The sequence below is a fragment of the Gracilinanus agilis genome, chromosome 3, assembly GCF_016433145.1.
Source record: "Gracilinanus agilis isolate LMUSP501 chromosome 3, AgileGrace, whole genome shotgun sequence".
Taxonomy (NCBI): Eukaryota; Metazoa; Chordata; class Mammalia; order Didelphimorphia; family Didelphidae; genus Gracilinanus; species Gracilinanus agilis.
In genome coordinates this window covers 556,850,232-556,870,297 of record NC_058132.1, presented here as the reverse complement: position 1 = coordinate 556,870,297, position 20,066 = coordinate 556,850,232, and the positions used below count along the sequence as shown (strand labels likewise).

Below are 20,066 nucleotides of genomic sequence, written 5' to 3'. Positions count from 1 at the left end.
AAGGAAGGAAGGAAGGAAGGAAGGAAGGAAGGAAGGAAGGAAGAAGGGAAGGAGGGAGAGAGGGAGGGAGGGAGGAAGGAGGGAGAGAGGGAGGGAGGGAGGGAGACAGACAAAAGCTAACAACTCAGACAAAGAAGAAAAGAATGAGAATCAAGAAGGGGAGGAGGCTGAGGCAGCTTTGGAGTCTACTATGGTAGTATATCCACCATCAAAGAAGCCTTAAAATGAGGAACAAGGGAACACACACATGTAACATATGTAAAATTTTTTAAAGAAACAGAAGTTGGAGAAGAGGTGGATGTTGAACTAATGTCTAAGAAGGGTGAACAAAAAAGAAAAAAAATGAAGGAATTAAATAGAAGAGAGGAAAAGCAGTAATTTAAGTAAAACTCCAAAACTAGGGAAAGGGTTGACAAAAGGCAAAAGAGCCTAGGGAAATAGAGTTGCATCAAAGTAGATTAATCAATACCAATCATAGGAACAAAAAACAGATTTAAAATAGGAAGTGGAATGAAAAAATACTAACTAAAAAAATTACTAGACGAACAAAGGAAAACATAATCCTATTTCTTATCACTTTAAATGAAATGAATGAAACAAGAAAAGAGAAAATCAAATAAACAGCCCAATTAACAGTCAGTCAACAAACATTTATTAAGTACCTACTTTGCGCCTGGCTCTTTCTTAAGCCCTGATGATACAAACAAAGGTAAAAAATAGTCCCTGCTCTCAAGAGACTACAGTATAATGAGATAACATAAAAACAACTATGTACAAGTAAGCTATGTATAGGATAAACTAGAAATTATAATCAATAGAGGGAAGACATTAGAATTAAGAAGGATAGGAAAAGGCTTTCTGTCAAAGACAGGATAAGAGGATGCCATATAGGATTAGAAAGCAGAAGCTCACAATCTGTCACTTAGATGGAATACATCTACAAAGTAAAGAACATATAGAATAAAAATGGTAGTCTAGAAAAAATATTACCTCAGGTGTATCCAAAAAAGCAGGAGTTGCAATCAAATCAGACAAAAGAAAAAGAAAAATTCACGATGCATAGATAAATAAGGAAATTATATTTATACTTAAATGAACCATAGGCAATTAACCAACAACATTAAATTCATATGTTCCAAATAGCATAATACCTAAATTCATAAACTAAAATTTAAATAAATTTCAAAGATATAAATAAGCACTCAAGTACAAAAAATGTAGAAGCTCTTTTTTTTAATAGCAAAGAACTAGAAACAAAGGGAATACCCAACAAAAGGAGAATGGCTAAATGAATTGTGGTATATAAATGTAATGGAGTTTTATTGCTCTGTAAGAAATGGCAAAAAGAATAATTTCAGAGAAACCTGGGATGATTTGAGTTCACTGATATAGACTGAACTTAATAGAAACAGAACAATTTATACAATATCAACATTATAAAGAAAAGCAACTTTGAAATATTAAGGAATTCTGATTAATTCAGGCTACCGATAATTTCAGAGAAAGACTGATGAAAAAGTATGCTATCTCTGAACTGACAAGAAGCAGAATAAGATGTAAACTTTCAGATATGACCAATGTTTGGATTTCTTTTTGTCAGCTATGATAGAGAGGAATGATAGAGAGAAGAGACACACAGACAAACAGACAAAGTCAGAGAGAGAGAAATGGAGGGAGAGACAGAGGGAAGGGAGAGAGAGGGTGGAGAGGAAAGGGAGAGACAGAGATATAAGAAGGGGGGATGGGGACAGACAGATTAGAAATAGAGAAAGGAAAAAGGGAGAGAAAGAGAGACAGAGAGAGACACAGAGAGACACAGAGAGAGAGACAGAGAGACAGAGAGAGACAGAGAGACAGAGAGACAGAGAGACAGAGAGACAGAGAGAAAGAGAGAGAATTAATCTAAAGCCAAAAAGAAGAGCAATATGTATCTTTTTTCACATCATGACAAACAGAGAAATATCCATTATATGATAATACATGTACAACCCACATCATATTACCTGCCTTCTTGGGGAGGGGGACTGAGAGAGAAAACAGATTTCAAAATGTCAGAAGATAAATATTAAAAATTGTATAGACGTATAATCTGGAAAAAGTAATTTTTTTAAAAAGAAGTCTAGAAAGTTAGGAGAGAGAAATTAGAAACCAAAAAATATACAGAATTGATAGACAAAACTAAAAGCTAGTTCTTTGATAAGACTCAAAATTTATTAACTTTTAGCCAACCTGATTAAAGAGAATATGGGAAAATTAAATTAAATTAAATTAAAATGTATATGGGAGAATTAAAAGAAAAACAAATAAGTAAAAATGATTATCATAATCTACTATGCACAATTATTTGTCAACCAAACTGGGAAAATAAAGAACACAAAAATATATAATACTGAAATGGATATAATACCAAATAGAAAAATTTAATAATCTAATCCCATATGAAGAAGTAGAACTATCTATAAAGGATCCACCAAAGAAAATAGCTCCTTCCTAGCAAATTTATAGGAGAATACTATCAAAATCTTAAAGAATAATTAACACCCAAGCTATATATATTCTCAAAAAGTGGAAAAATTATTTTACTAAATTCTTTTTTATATAGCCCTAATATGTAAACTAAGGAAGAATAAAGCAATTATATAGAATTATGACTTATATAATTAATAAATATTTACTTTAAATTTTTTTGTAAAATCCTGGCAAAAAGACTAAAACAATTTATCCAAAAAAATCATTCGTTAACCAAATTGGAGTTGCAAAGACAGTTCAAACATTAGGAAATTAACTAACTTAATCATATTTTTAAAAAATCCAAAACCAAGTGATTATCTTGATAGATACAAAGAAGACTTCTGAAAAATATATATTAATTTCTACTATAAAATAAAATACCATATAGGTGTGAGGAAATACTTTTTATGATTATATACAACTTACATATGTAATCTCATATTCAATGAGACTACACTAGAAGTTTTCCTAATAAATATAGTAATAAAACAAGGATGTCTCCTTTCTGTGCTATTATCTGATATTTTCTAAAAATGTCAGCAATAGCAATGAAACAAGTGAACAGGCTTAAAGATATAAAATTACACAAAAAGGAGACAAAACTATCTCTGTTTGCTAAGGACTTGGTAACTATTTCCTTAGAAAATACTAGGGAATCATAATAGAAATGAATTAAGACAAAAATTTCAGCAAAGTTTCAGGCTACCTAATAAACCTATCAAAGTCAACAGCATTTCTATAGTATAATTATGACAAAATCCAGAAGCAATATTAGCAAAGGAAATCTCATTCTAACTAACTACAAAATGCACACAATATTTGGGGATGAGTCTACCAAATCGCACTCAATATTTATATTCTACTACAAAGTGTTCTTTAAAGAAATAAAGAATAACATATAGAGACATATTCAGTGCTCGTAGCTGAGATTTGCCAATATAATAAAAATAGCGATACCATTAATGTTAAAATGCAAATTTATTATCATAACAATCAAACTACCAATGGGATTTATTAAAAGCTAGATAAAATAATAACATTTCATTTAGAGGAACAAAAGATTTATTATATCAAGAGAAATAATAAAAAGAATAGGAATAAAGAAAAAATAAACTTCTAGACCTCAAACTATATGATAAAACAGTAGTCCTCAAAATAATTTGGTTAAAAAATAGAAAAGTAGGGAGCAGCTGGGTGGCTCAGTGGATTGAGAGCCAGGCCTTGAGTCAGAAGGTCCTGGTTTTAAATCTAGCTTCAGACACTTCCTAGATATGTGACCCTGGGCAAGTCACTTAACCCCCATTGCCTAGCACTTACAACTCTTCTGCCTTGGGACCAATACACAATATTGATTCTAAAATGGAAGGTAAAGAGTTATTGTTGTTTTTTAATAGAAAAATAGATCAATGTAAGACAGTAAACAAAGAAAAATGAGAATAGTTGTTCTCAACAATACAGTGTTCAGTAAACCTGGCAACATAAATTACATAAAAAAGAACTGCCTATTTCATAAAAACTACCAGAAAAACTAGAAAAATAGTCTGGCCGAGATTTGGCTAAAACCAACATTTTATGCCATGTTGTGCCATAAATTAAAATTGTATTCTGAACCTGAATGATTAAGAGCATATCCTTAAAATATTAGAAGAGAAGCAGATAATATATATTTCACAACTAGAATACTAATTCTTTATAATTCTTTGCAAAAACAAAAAAACAGTAGAGGCCATTGAGAATTTTTTTTAAATTATTTTAACTAAGTGGCATTAAAAAGATTTTGCAGAAACAGAATTTATGTATCTAGGCCAAGAAAGGAATCAGTCAACTGAGAAAAAAATTATAACAAATATCTCTGAGAGGATTTGATACCCAAGATATATATAGATAACTAGCAAAAACATATAAGGCCAAAACCCATTCCTGAACTGAAAAGTGGTCAAAAGTTGATCAAAAATTCTAAGAAGAGTTACAAACTACTAACAACAATATGAAAGAAAGCTCCAAATCACTAATAAGTGAAGTCAAAATCAAAACAATCCTGAATTTTCGCCCTTATTCAGCAAATTTGAACTACCAATGTTGGAGGATTATGGAAAAACAAACACATTAATGCATTGTTGGTAGAGCTATGAATTGGTATGATCACTCCAGGGGAAAAAATTGAATTATGAAAATAAAGTGTCTAAAATATCCATAGCCTTTGACTTAGAGAGATTCTGCTTCCAATCATACCTCATTGACAAAGTTGATCATTCAACCTCTTTTTCACTCTGAGCCTCAATATCCTCACGTAAAATGGGAGACGACAGTATCCAATTCACAGAGTTATTGTAAGAAATAAGTAAAATAGCATGTGTAAATCTCTTTGAAACCCTCAAAGAACTATATAAATGTGAACTATTACTATAGTAGCACTCTTGGTTGTAGCAAAGAACTAGAAACAAAATAGATACCAATTAGGAATTAATGGACCAGAATATTACTATGCTGTAAGAAAAAATGAACACAATGAAGGTAGAGAATTATGAAGTCTTTTACAAACTGATACAAACTAAAGCTGTGCCAAGAAAACAATATACACCATGACTATAACAATGTAAATGGAAAGAACAACTACCATAATCACAACTCTTACTTGTAAAATTATAAATAACAATCCTGGACCAAATAAGAGATATTTAAAGATAACTCATCAGCTTCCTTTGTTGAGGAAAGGGTTCACAAGTGTGGAACACTGCATATCACATTAAATGTTCTCAGTGTGTTGATCAATTTTGTTGATATTTTTTCTGTTTCTTTTTTTGAAAAAATTATTGGTTATTCCAGGAGACTTTCTTTAAGGGGGAAGAGAGGGATGAAGGAAGAAATCTAAGCAACCTAAAAATAAGAGACTCCAATAAAAATCCATTTTTCAAAACAGTCAATAAAAGAAGAGTAAAAAGATTGCCTTTCTGCACTGAGGGATCAATTGAGATTAGGTAACCTAAACTGATAGTGGGCCCAGGGGGAATAGTTGCCTGTCTTTCTTTAGCAACATGTTGGCAGCATGTGACTAGAAATGAAGAAAATGAATGATGAGAACAATCCAAGACTGAAGTTTGGCCAAGCATGAAGGGTGATAGGAAAAATAGGAAAGATAGGTGAGAGGAGAGATTCTGGAGTAGATTAATACTGTATTGAATTGGTTAACTAAAGGTTGCAACTTGGAAGGGAGAAAAGTCTAACATCGTGGGAGTACTGAGGGGTAGAGATTATGATAAAGACGAAGAAAAGGTTTAGGAAAGATAAAGTTCTAGGAGAGATGGAATGAAAAGAGGTTATAATTGGATTTTTTAAATGTTGGATTTGTTGGTCATGAATATGAAACAATTATATTTGATGTCAAGGCTAAGAGTGTGATCATTCATCCATTCGTGCAAGTGAGGTAATGTAGAATAATAGGTTATAGAGATTTAAGAACTAGAAGAGAAGGATTATTGAGAAACATCAACATGTTTGTTGAGGTTATCTGGCATAAAAATTATACAACTACCATTTTAGAGCTGGAAGACACCTTTGATGCCATCTAGTTCAAGCCTACATTTTACAGCTGAAGAAATTAGACCCAGACATGAATTGGCTTTCCAAGATACCCAACTTAAAAGAGAACTGGATTAGGAAAATTTCCAGAAAAATTCTATCCTGATTCTTGGGAAAGGAGAACAAGAGTTGAAGTGGAGAAGAAATAAGCTAGATACAGAACATTAGGAAGGGCTTATGTTATGAAGAGCTTTAAATGACAAAGGAACAAAAAATAATATTTTGTATTTTTTATAATCACTTAATACTTATGATATTTAATAATGTTAAAACAATAAGAAATAAAATAACACAATATTTGATCTTGAAAGTGAGCTTCTGAACTTCATTGAGAAGAAGAGTGACAGGTCTACACTTTAGAAAAATCATTTTGGCAGTAGAGTACAGACCAGATAGATTAGAGTGGGGAGAAGACTTGAGGTAGGAAGACCAGTTTGAAGACTTTGCAGTACTAAGGGTAAGAGGCAATGAGGGTCTGACTGTACTGGGGTTAGAATTGTGAATGGAAAGAAGGTTATATATACAAGAGATGTCTGAAAGGTATAAGCAACAAGATTTGCAATGGATTATACTTATGAGGTGACAGTAAAAAGGTAAGGATGACCCACAGGGTGCAAGACTGGGTGAAGAAGAATATGCCACCTTAATAGGGAACAGTAACAACTGTAATGGGGGAACCCAAGTGGAACAGTGTGCTGGACCTAAAGTCAGGAAGATCTAATTTCAAATCTGACCTGAGACACTAGCTATGTGAAAAAGGGCAACTCACTTAATACTGTTTGTCTCAGTTACCCTATTTGTAAAATGAACTAGAGAAGGACATGGCAAACCATTCCAGTATCTTTGCCAAGAAATCTGCACCTAGGGTCACAAGGAGTCAGATGGGACTATAAACAACTTAACAACACAATGAAAGGAAAATTCTGAAGAGAGTAGGATTTGGAAAGAAAGATAATTAATTATGTTTTGGATATGATGAGTCAATCCGCAAGCACATTCTTTACTATGGCCTCAAAGGCCAGAACTAGGAACAATGCCTTGAATTTTGCCAACAGGCAAATTTAGGCTTTACATAATTATTAGAACTATCCAAGAGTAGAGTAGTCATCTTCTGGGAGATCTTCAAGCAATTACTGGATGAACATTTGGTGTAACATGGAAAATGGCAGGGTGGAATTCCTGCGAGATACAGGGTCAAGCCTCACCCAGAATTCCAGGGGACCCCCCCCAGAGAACTCTGGGTGAGGCCCTGTATCTTGCAGGAATTCCACCCTGCCATTTTCCATGTTACATTGTGTATACAATAAAAGGGGATTCTTAAGGGCTCAGGTATGAACTAAACTAAATGACCTCTGAAGTCCCTTCTGAATCTTAAATAAATTGATTCTCATTTTAGTCCCCAATATTTTTAAAATCTGGGTTTACACAAAAAAAAAAGCCCAACCTTTCATAAACAATGATTTCTATTTCTTTGTTCTCCATTCCACTCCATTGACTATGTCTCTGTTCTATTTCCAATGGCAAAAAATTTTGATAGTTAGTGCTTCATAATACATTTTAAGATCTGGTAGTAATAGCATCCCTTTGCCACTTTTTTTCATAGTTCTTTATATTCTTATCCTTCCATTTTTACATAAGAATTTATGCTCATTTAATCTGTATGAAATAAGCAATTGATATTATGTCAAATATATAATTTTGTGAAATATTGATATGTTTAGTGTATTTGCTTGATCTAACCATGAGCTAGGAATACACCTCCAGTAATTCACTTCTCCCTTGAGTTCTGTCAAAATTATTTTGAAGTTATCTTTGTAGATATTTTATACTTTTTATACATACGTGCCCAAACTGATGAGCTTTGTTAAGTTACTTCTATTTCTGTCAGTTTCTTTTGCTTTTAGGCTGCCATATATTAAAATAGAAGATTTGGGAAATGGAGCATATCTTATATCTTCCTGCTTCATCCAAGTCATTTATTATCTTCATTATTTTTTGTTATCATTGTTTACTATCTTCAATTTTCTGGGTAGAAATGTTATGTCTCCTGTAAATAGAGACATTTTAGGTTTTTCATTGTCAATGATTATTCCCTTCATTTCTTTTCTATTCCTTATTGCTATCACTAAATTTTTTTAAACTATATGAAATAGGAATGGTAGGAGGAGACATTCCCATTTTATATCTGTTTTTAATGGGAATGCTCTTACATATTCATTTTAATTAGAAACTCAAGAAAGTGTGTTTTTTTTTTTTCATTTAGTCCAGGCATAGTGCCAACTCTCACTCTTACTCTTTGGATAAGCTTGCTCATCCAAATTTCCCTCTCACTGGTAGATCTGCTGTTCCCAGAGGGGGAATATGGCATGATACTATAACATACTCTCTCTAAAGTTCCTAGGAGTAACCCTAGCATTTAGGGAGGGGTGGAAAGGATATGCTCCTACTACTAAACCCAGTGCTACCTGAGACTCCACCAGCATGCTTCCCATTTATATGAAATCAGTCATCCTGACACCATTAAGTCTTTAACATAAACCAATTACTTGGTAATAAGGCAAAGGCAAAAATAATCATAATATTTATTTAACAGAAGGCAAGGGCAAAAATGATAATATTTACTCAATAGAAGGCAGTAGCAGAACTAATCTCAGCATTTATTCAATAGAAGTCAAAAGAAGGAATAATATTAACATTCATTCAATAGAAAATCAGAGCAGGAAGAATGATAATCCATCTTTGTACCTAGATTATAATAATCCACCAGTTCATCTAATGTCTGTTGGAGAGAAACCTAGCAGGGAGATATATGAGTGGGGAAACTCAGGCAAGTCACAACTGGTGTATATTGTTCCTAAAGGGACCAAGGAAGAATGTATACCACCCAAAGTTGCTTATCTGCAAGCTGCTCCCCTTCTGGTCCTCACTGATCTCCCGCTGGGCAAAACTCAGTCATTCAGTTCTGAGAAAGTTTATTTATTATTATTATTCCTGTTGACTCCTTAGGAGTATAGGGCCGCAACCATCTCACGCCAGCGGACTCTGTTCTGGGCAACTTCCCCCAGCTGGGCCCATGTCATTCCGACTGTTTTTGTTTCATTTTCGGCAGATCTTCTCCAGGTCTGTTTGTTTCCTCCTCCCTGAAAGGTTCCAGCACAATGCTTGTCTGGCTACGCTGTCTTCCGGTTTTCGTAGTGTATGTCCTATCCATCTCCACTTACGTTTCTTTATGTCCTGACTAATGGGACTAGCATTGGAGATCTTTTCAGGCCATCTGATGTTCAAGATGTAGCGTAGACATCTATTAACAAAGACCTGGAGTTTATTGGTGTTAGCGCTCGTCACTCTCCAGCTTTCTGATCTATATAGGAGGACGGCCTTTACGATGGTGTTGAAGATTCGGAGCTTAGTGACGAGGGACGGTGCTTTGGAGATCCAGACAGACAGTAAGGTGTTAAATGCCTGTCTGGCTTTGTTGATTCGGTTTCTGATGTCCTCATCTGCTCCGCCGTCCTTACTGACTATGCTACCCAAATAGGTGAAGTGGTCTGTCTCCTTGATGTTTTCTCCCTGTAGTTGGATTGGCAGGTCCTGTCTGCTGTTGACTGTGATCACCTGGTCTTCTTCTTGTTGATCTTCAGACCTGTTTTCTCCGCTTCTTCAGAGAGACGTGCAAGTTCGTCTTGCGCATCCCGCTGCTTGTGAGAAAGGAGACAGATGTCATCCGCGAAGTCAAGGTCCTCAAGCTGTTTGGTATGAGTCCATTGAATGCCCGTATTGTTGTCCTTGGTAATTCTTCTCATGGTCCAATCTATGACCATCAAGAAGATAAGGGGCGAAAGCATGCAGCCTTGCTTCACTCCGGTCTTCACTGTGAAGGGAGCCATTAGTTTCCCATTATGGATGACCTGGCAGGTAAAGTCTTCGTATAACCGTTGGATGATGTTGATGAGCTTTGGGGGAATCCCATAATGCTGCATCAATCTCCAGATCATGTTCCTGTCTACGCTGTCAAATGCCTTCTCGAAATCCACGAAAGTCATGTAGAGGGGGGACTGCCACTCGATGGACTGTTCGATGATGATTCTTAGGGTGACGATATGGTCGGTGCACGATCTGTGCTGACGAAACCCTGCTTGTTCTATTCTCAGCTTCTTGTCCAAGGCCTCCTTCAGTCTTTCTAAGATTACTCTGAGAAAGTAGTGGTGTCAAAATTCAAATAGAAATAGATCTTTGTGGGCTGATATTGATTTAGAAAACCACAAATTAACATTCTCTATGTTGCATTGTATTTTTATTTTCTAAACATTTCTTATTACACTCTAATCGAGTTCTGGTGGCACTTGCCACTGGCAGGACTTTGACACATCTGTTAATAAAATAACAAGCAGTTTCTTTACGCCAGAGGACTACCAAGTCCAACAGCTCTGTAAAAAGCACTGGATTCTGCCTCGTCCAAGCAGTTCTGTCTCTCATCATAGCAAATCCCAGCCCACAGCAAAACATATACAAAACTTGTCTTTCACCCCTGTTTTACCCTATGAAACCAGAAATAGTAGAGGGCAACTCTGACACCTTAAGAAGAATCCCCTCTCTCTCAGCCTGTAGATGGTTCTAGAGAGCAATAAATGCAAACAACTGTCCACATCAGGATTCAGCTCTCTTCCATTGAGTTTCCAGCTACTTCATTCTTTCTCCAGAAAATCAGCAAAGTAAGACATCTGTTTCCATCAGGCAATTACTAGCAAGGAAGCTGCAGAGTCCGCTGTCCCAGCTAGAAACCTACCTTGTCTTCTGCACCTTGTGGCACCTTCCATGCTCATCTCATCCTAGAGTTGCTGCTTCTTTCTCTTCCCAGAGCTTCTTCTGTTGATTGCCTAACAGCTTCTAATGCCTCAAACCAATCTCCCAAGAGTCAGCAACTTAGCCTTCCTTTATCAAATAAAACTTAAGGAAATCTCTTTCATTTGTGAACCTAGCTGTCCTTAAATAATCTTCTCATAACCCTGTTATGTGATTAATAATTTTATTAGTTATATACTTCAAAAGTCTATTAAAAGAGCCATATGCAAATGAGCTAATAGTCCACAATCCCTTGCAGCTGTCATAACGCCTCAGCTCTGCCTTTTAAATAGATCCTCTCAGTACATCCATCTGAGGAGCAGCTCTTCACCCTGTCCTTAGAATAATCTGTCTCTCTTTACCATTTTATCTGAGAAACTGGGTTTTTCTCCCCCTCCACGGATTGATTTTATCAGCTTCCCTTATACAAATGTGCTTTTTCTTCACCTTTTCAGCAACAAAATTGTCCTTCTATGGAAGGGGTATTATTTTGTAATGGCACAATCTCTTTTCCCCCTCCCTTAAAAAAAACAATCTAGGAATATCAATTACTGCAATTTCTCTGGTCGAAATCACAGAATTTTAGCATTCAAAGGACTTCAATTGTCATTTAGCTCACACCTGTCCCTTGTCCTTATCAGGTTGACAGAGGATTATGTTAAATGAGCACCTGTTAATTGCTTGTCAACTCCAGGAGGTGGGAAAGGAGACAACAAGAATCATGTACCCATGGAAAAAAATTTAAAAATTAAATTTTGTTTAAATCTCAAAAAAATAAAAATAAAATAAAAGAACACCTGGCAAAGTAAGCTGAATCGAAAAACTATGATAATGTAGCTAGAAAGAATAACAACAATGAAAATGAAATGCTGTAGTTCCAGCTCATGAGTCCCCATTGATCCCTCTTTTGCCACACTAGCCCAAAGCAATACAAAGTTACAAAGGGTTGTATAAAGGAAGAACATTCCCAACAATGATTTCCCAAAATGGTTTCCTTCTTCCCAAAGAGTGCAGCTCAGTGGTAAGGGCAAGAATCGGGCATAGACCATGACAATTCTCAAGGGTCATGATGCAAAATGTCATCTACCTCCAGAGAAAGAACTGAAGGAATTTGAATGCAGACTGACACATACTATATTTAACTTTATTTCTTCCTTTATCTTTTATTTCTTTATGTTCTCTTTCACAAAATCACTAATGTGGACAAATGTTTTACATTATTACACATGTAATATCTTTTCTAGATTGCTTGCCATCTTGAGGAGGGGGGAAGAAATGGAGAGAGGTAGGTAGGGAGGATGAAAATTTGGCTCAAACTTTAAAAAAGGTTAAAAATGAAGTTTTTCATGTAATTGAGGAACAAAAATAAAATGTTATTTTTTTAAATGGGGGACAGAATGCAAGTCTCAACTGCCACCACCACATTATAGCAAGAAACAAGGAACAGGGGGCAGCTGGGTAGCTCAGTGGAGTGAGAGTCAGGCCTAGAGACAGGAGGTCCTAGGTTCAAACCCGGCCTCAGCCACTTTGTGTGACCCTGGGCAAGTCACTTGACCCCCATTGCCCACCCTTACCAATCTTCCACCTATGAGACAATACACTGAAGTACAAGGGTTTAAAAAGAAAAGAAAAGAAAAGAAAAAAAAAAGAAAAAGAAACAAGGAACAGAATACATAGTCATTCTAGCAGAGTATAATGATTTTACTGAAGTGGTGGGGAATGTTAAGAGATCTAAATTCAGTTAACTAGTGTAGTTGTTATGTAATTTCTGGGTAAATCATTTGCTTTTCCCCAATGGAAGGAGAGAGGAGACTGAGGAAGATAATGTCAATCAAGGTTTGAGTTAACAATATGGTAAAGAGATTAAGAGTAATGAGCTTAACCTTGGTGATAGATTCTTTAAAAAATGTTGACTGATTTGCTGTTCAGCAGGAAATAAGAATCTCGAAAATTAATGGAGGTTGCAGAGAGTGGTATTTAATATAGTGACTGGCACATACAAGGTGCTTAATAAATGCTTGTTCACTATAACAGATAGATGAGCTTGGAGTCAAAAGACTTTGATTTCAAATCCCATCTCAGTTACTTTTTAGCTATGTGACCATGACAAACCATTTGCCTTCTCTGAGACATGACTTAACTATCTTAATATTACTTGTCCTATCTCAGTTAATAAGTCGATAAATATTAAGCACCTACTTTGTGCCAGGCACTATGTTAAACACTGGGGATATAAGAAAAGGTAAAAGGTAGTCCCTGTTCTCAAAGAGCTTGAAGTCTAACAGAAAACATACTAACAACTATGTACATATAAGGCATATACAGGATAGATCAGTGATTCCCAAAGTGGGCACCACCAACCCCTGGTGGGTGCTACAGCGATCCAGGAGGTGGTGATGGCCACAGGTGCATTTATCTTTCTTATTAATTGCTATTACAATTTTTAAAAAATTAATTTCCAGGGGGCACTAAGTAATATTTTTTCTAGAAAGGGGGCAGTAGGCCAAAAAAGTTTGGGAACCACTGGGATAGATGAAGGGTAATTTCAGAGGGAAGCCATTATCATTAAGGGAAATTGGGAAAGGCCTCTTGCAGAAACTATATTTTAACAGAGACTTTAAAAGAAGCCAAGGAAGCAAGAAAGTCAATGTGAGGAGATAGGTCATTGCAGACATGGGAGATAGTCAGTGGAAATTCCCAGAGGTGGGAGATGAAGTGTCTTACATAAAAGACATCAAGGGGGCAAGTGTTAATAGATTGTAGAGCACATGAATGATGGTAGGAAGGAGTCAAGTCGATTTATAGAATTCTACATATTTAAATAAGTATTTATATAAAGTGTCCCAAAAATCTTAATGTAGTTCTAGATTCCAAAGGTCTTTCACAGCAATTTTCAAAGCAATGTTGAGTTATTAAAGCTTAAAAAGTGGAAAATTTTGGGGGACACTGCATATATACAATAAATCCAATCAGCATTTATTAAAAACCAACTATGTGCCCAGCTCAGTGCTAAAAACTAAGAATGTGATTAATAAAAAAGAAAAATTGTCCCTGATTTTAAGGAGCTTATAGATTATTGGAGGAGACCCAAAAAAGGAGGTAGGAAAGAAGGGAAGTGAGTAGGATATACCAGGGGTTACCTACACCCTATTTTGTGGAATTGAAACCAGACAGAGCTGCTGATACAAAAAGGAATGAGTCCGGGGGCAGGTGGGTAGCTCAGTGGATTGAGAGCCAGGCCTAGAGATGGGAGGTCCTGGGTTCAAATCTGGCCTCAGACATTTCCTAGCTGTGTGACCCTGGGCAAGTCACTTGACCCCCCATTGCCTACCCTTACCACTCTCCCACCTATAAGTCAATACATAGAAGTTAAGGGTTTAAAATTAAAAAAAAAAAAAAAGGAATGAGTCCAAAAGTCCAGTTTCTGCCTCTATAAAAGAAGGCATTGGGAGGAGTTTGGTACTTCATCCTTTAGTCCTCTAATCAAAGGGGAGAGGAGGTGAAGGGAGGTGATGTCAATCAAGGTTTGAGTTTGCAGTAAAGTGAAGAGATTAGAAGTAACCTTGGGTTTAACCTTGGTGATAGATTTTTTTTTTAATTTTTTTACTGATTTGTTGTTCAGTTGTGTCCAACTATTCATGACTCCATTTGAAGTGGTCTTGGCAAGGATACTGGAATAGTTTGCCACTTCCTTCTCCAGGTCATTTTACACATAAGGAAACTGAGGCAAATAGAGTTAAATGAATTGCCAGGTTCCCACAGCTAGTAAGTGTCTAAGGTTCGATTTGAACTCAGAAAGAGAAATCTTCTTGACTCCGGGCCAGTACTCTATCCACTGAGCCACCTAGCTGCCTTTTGACTGATAGCTGTGCCCAATCAAAACAAAAAAGTTGGAGACCACTGGACTAGGTGACTTCTGAAGCCCCCTCTAACTCTAAGACTCTGTTATTTTGAACTAGAAAAAATGAAGGGAAAAAAAAACTCTGAAACCACGGTGACCTTAATGCTTATTTTATACTGGAGAATGTTCAGTAGAACAGCAAGGAACAACGAAGTTTATTGAAATGCTTTATGTGATGGAAATGACCAAATGATAAAAATGCTTTGTGATCCAGGCACGCCACGACGGAAATTTTGCATCTAGTATGTATTGGCCCAGTGACTTGGCAAACTCTGGCTTTCCAGAGAGACAAAAACTACCCTCTTTTGTACAGCAGATGGCAGTCCTTCCATGGGGTTCAGGCACAGTGTTGCAATGACAATAATGACAGTAGCAATTTCACCAAGACCTGTCAGAAGAGTATTCTCTTGCTGGCCTGAGAACACTGACTGTTCCTCTTCTGTTCTCAGTTTTACACTTTTCTGACTTCCTCTATCACTTTAATTTATTTGTTCTTCCTTTGAAGGCCAACAAGCAATTACAGGGCTTTCATAATTGAGTTTTTCTTTTCCTCACAAGTGAACAAAAGTTATTTTCATTTATGCAAATTAAGGTGAAGAATCTATGCAGTAGACAGAGTGCAGAGTTTGACTCCTGTTCATAGGGTAACACCCTAGGACTTACCTGATAAGTCATAGATGAATTGCCCACTTGGTGGAGAGAGTTTCCTCACTCTGGAGCAGATATAGTTATTTCACATATCCAATAAGTAAAATATATTTTAAGACAGCAAATCTTATAGAAGGAAACTTAGAGATTGAAGATACCTCATTGATCATTTAATCCAACTCTCATTTTATAGCTAAAGAATATGAGGCCCTAGAGGTTATGTGACTGACACAAGTTTATCAGTATGCATCAAAATCAGAATTTGAACCCAGGTCCTATAGAGTTCATGGGCTTTCCCCTCTATCATTAATCCAACTTTCCACTGAATTAAGGAATCATTTCTAACACATTCCTAATAGAGATCATCTTGAACATAGCCATTGAGAGTGAATTCTCTCCTTTCAAAGTGTCCATTCTTTTGCTTACCAATTGTACCTTTTCTTTTTTCATTTTTTATTGTCATGCAAAACACACTTCGTTATTGGTCATTGTTGCAAGAGCAAAATCATACATAGCCAAAAACCCAAAATAAAACCAAAGATACACTGATTTGAAAGACGATTCCAATAATTCTTTCTTCAAAGATGGATAACATTCCCTGTCTTAAGTCTTTCAGGATTATCCCATCAACTATAATTTTTTAAGAAAGTTCTTTCTTGAATCAAACTGGACTACATTTTCCTATAATTTTATGATAGTGTCTTATTTGAATAGCACTGTACAAAGTACATTAATCTATTTTGATTCTTGCAAGAGTTCTTTCAAGGAAACAGAAAATATATTGTTAAAGCATTTTGAAGGGAAAAGAACCTGAATCTCATAGTAGTTAAGTGGCTTGCCAAAGTCATATGCTCTGTCAATACAAAAATCTAGATCAAATAAATTTAAACAGTTCTTTTTCTTCTCTACCATGATATCTCCCAGAAATATCACTATCACTCTTAATTCAGTCTTCAAGATCAATGAAAAATAGTTGCAGCCTACCCTCTGGGCTATTCCTTTAAATTATCCTTCACATGATTTTGGTTCCCAGTGGAAGGATAATTTGCAGGAGTAGCCCAGAGGGTATTTTCTGTTTTTTATTGTTAACCATCTCTTGAAAGAAAGGTGATGGATTCAATATGGAGAATGAGACATATATTTTAGCACATGACTAATTGGAAAATTTGTTCTGCTTTATTCTTCATATTGTTAACAAGGTTTTTTTTTCTTTTTTTCCTATGGAATGTGGTAAAGAAAAAATAAATATTTTTTCATTTTTAAGTAAAATTTAATTTAAAAGTATTTTGTTTGAAAATCTATGAGCTACTTCTCAATTATCCCTTTCCTTCCTCTCAGTGGTGATTAGGCATTAGTGCATCCTATATTTGCATCATAGCTTCCCACTACTTCAGTATCTTCTGATACAGAGTCAGGTATCTACAAAATCCTTTCTAAAAAGAAAATAAGCTTAGTTGGGCATGACTTGTTTCTAACTTGACATATCATTTTCTAGTGATTATTATTTAATTTTAAAAGTGATCATAATCATCAATCTAATAATCTAATAGTTTTGCATGGGCTCAACATTTGAAGGCCCAAATAATTAATGAAATGTACTTTTCTCTTCTTTTTGAAAATTGGAACATTTATCTAACTGGAATCTGCTGACATCTTTCCAATTCTTCATGACATTCCGTAGCTTATCAGTAATCATTCCATGATCATATATTCAAGTTCATTCAGGGTTTGAGCAATAATTCTTCAGATGATTAAAGACTTTAAAACGTTTAATTATTCTTCATGTTTGTATAGTTCTTTACATTTTATAAAGTCCTATCTTCATTATTACTCTGTGATATAGATGACAGCTAAGGGGCACAATAGATAGAATGCCAACCCTAAAGTCAGGAAGACTTATCTGCCTTTTTTTTATTTTTTTTCCAGATTACAGGTTGATACAATTTTTAATAATCATTTTCTGACATTTTGTGATCCATATTCTCTCTCTCTCTTGTTCCTATACCTCACCTCTCCCCAACACAGCAGGTAATGTAAATTGTATATGTGTATCATATAATGCATATTTCCATGCTCATCATGTTGTGAAAGAAGACATATATCACTTACACTAGAGAAAAATTCATAGAGGAAATAAAGTGAAGAATGTTATGCTTAATTTGTATTCAAACTCTGCCAGTGGATAGTCCTTTGAAGGTGTCCTGGGTCCTTGTAATGTGGATAAGATTAAGTCATTCACAATTGATCATAGTATTGCTGTTACTGTGTGTATATAGCATTCTCCTGGTTCTGTTCATTTTACTTTGTATCATTTTATATGAGTTTTTCCAGAATTTTTTGTGATTGTCTTGTTCCATCATTCTAGCTCTTATGGCAATTCTGCCTTTGAATCAATACATAGCATTGATTCTAAGACAGAAGGTAAAGGGTTTATTAAATCATTTATTTTATTTATACATAGCACAATATAACATGTAACATAACAATACTATAACATTATTTGTTATAAATATGCAATAAATTATAATAAATATGCTTATCCAAAAGAAAGAAATTCTCACATTAGTTATCTCCAAAAACCTATGACTCATTCTTTTTTTTTACCCCTCCCTATCACTTCTCCCCTAGAAGGCAACTATTTTGATACAGATTGTACAAATATTATCATATAACACATATTCCCTTGCTTATTGTGTTGTGAAACAAGACATACTGCTTATCCTAGAGAAAAATTCATGAAAGAAATAAAGTGAAGAATGCTATGTTTTGATCAGCATTCGGACTCTATCTGTTCCTTCTATAACCATGGATAGACTTTTTCCTCATGAATCCCTTGGAATTATCCTGGATCTTTGCTTGTTGATAATTAAGTCATTCACAATTGATCACCATACATTATTGTCCTTACTGAGCACAACATTCTTCTGGTTCTGCTCACTTCACTTTGCATCATTTCATGTAAGCCTTTCCAGGGTTTTTTGCAATCATCTTGCTTGTCATTTCTCATGGCACAATTATCTTTGCCAAAAAAAAATGAGGTCATGAAGAGTTGGACACAACTGGAAAATGACTGAATATAGGTAATAGTAAATATCGTTATCCCCATTAAGTAAATGAAAAAAGTTAAGTTCAGGGTCCTTCAGTAAACCGCTCATAATTAGCTAATAACTATCAAAGCTGGAGTTTGAAACCAGGTCTTTTGATTTCAAGTACACTCTTCTTTCTATTACATCTAGTGCTATAAGTGTTCACTTACTAAAAATAAAAAATATAAAATTTTAGTGCTGGTAGAAAGAACCTTAGAGTTCGATCTAGTCTAATTCTCATTTTTTGGAAAATGACCATTCATCTATCTTTTTCCCATTTAATTCTGAATCTTTTCTTCAAATGCAAATTGGTTATGATTTTATTGTGTTATGGTCTGTAAAGATGTGTTTAATATTTCCCCCTTTCTGAATTTTTTTATACGTTAGCACATAATCACTTTTTTATAATGGTCCCATACAAAGGTGAGTTATATATAGATATGTCTATATATTTTCCTTACAATTCTCATTCAGTGCCTTGAATAAATCTCACTGTTCCATTTTACAGATTATTATGTCCTAAATCATCAGTGTTTTAAACTTCTCTCTGATACCACATAATACAATTTTGTTTTGCTTGTTATATTTCTCTTCCTTCTCTCTTTAATCTTCCCTCTACTCTCTCCTTGACTCAATCTACTACTCTGTTCACTTTAGTGAATTTCTTAATTCTCTTTAGGTGTGGTGTGTGTGTGGGTGTGTGTACATTTATGTGTGTTCAACTTTCCTTTGCCTAGTGTGGATAAACATGAAGTTCATAAGGTGCCCACCTTACCTACTCCCACTTCAATTATGACAAATAATAAGTTCCTCCCTTTTCTTCCTCATTTCTTCTCTACAGTATTCCATTCTTCCCACCTTTAATTTTCTAAATCAAACAAAGCAAAAAAAAAAAACCACTTGATTGCAGCATTTGTTACAGGATCATAAATAAAGAACTGGAAAGAACCTTGGGGGCCAACCAGTCCTACCTACTCATTTATGAATAAAGGAATTGAAGACCAGAGAGATTAATTAACTAACCAAAGGTCACAAAAAGTAGAAAAGAATAGGGTTCTGAAAAAACAATGGTCTCTTCTTCCCCTGTTGAGATATAAACACGAAATCATTTAACCCTTTAAATTTGCTCAAAAACATTTATCTTCATAGTTTCTATCTGTTTCCTATGATAGTGTTCATAAATTCTACCCAGCACTTTTCATTTCATTTCAACACATTTTCAACAGGATATTTAAATACTATTTTATAGAACCTTTACTCTTTTCCTTGTAGAATTACATTCAGTTTTTCCAGATTAATTACTCTTGGTCATAAACCTTTCTTCTTTTTCTTTTCTTTCTTTTTTTTTTTAACTTTTGATGTATCATATTCTTAATTTTCCTGTCCGTTAAAGTATTTGCTGTTTAGTCTTTACAATCCTGATTGTGACTCCTTTTGCCTGATTTCATTCTTCCTGGCTACCATCAGCATTATTTCTTTTATCTGAAAACTCTAGTTTG

The 20,066-nt window shown here is 35.0% G+C and overlaps 1 protein-coding gene across 1 annotated transcript in view; it reads left to right on the top strand.

Moving 5' to 3' along the window:
- Positions 1 to 20,066, top strand: part of ACOD1 (aconitate decarboxylase 1) — a 71,896-nt gene that overhangs the window by 30,800 nt on the left and 21,030 nt on the right. The window contains exon 2 of the mRNA XM_044669364.1: positions 9,755 to 9,791. Within this exon, the coding sequence (XP_044525299.1) occupies positions 9,755 to 9,791 (37 nt within the window). The remainder of the gene's footprint in view (positions 1 to 9,754; positions 9,792 to 20,066) is intronic.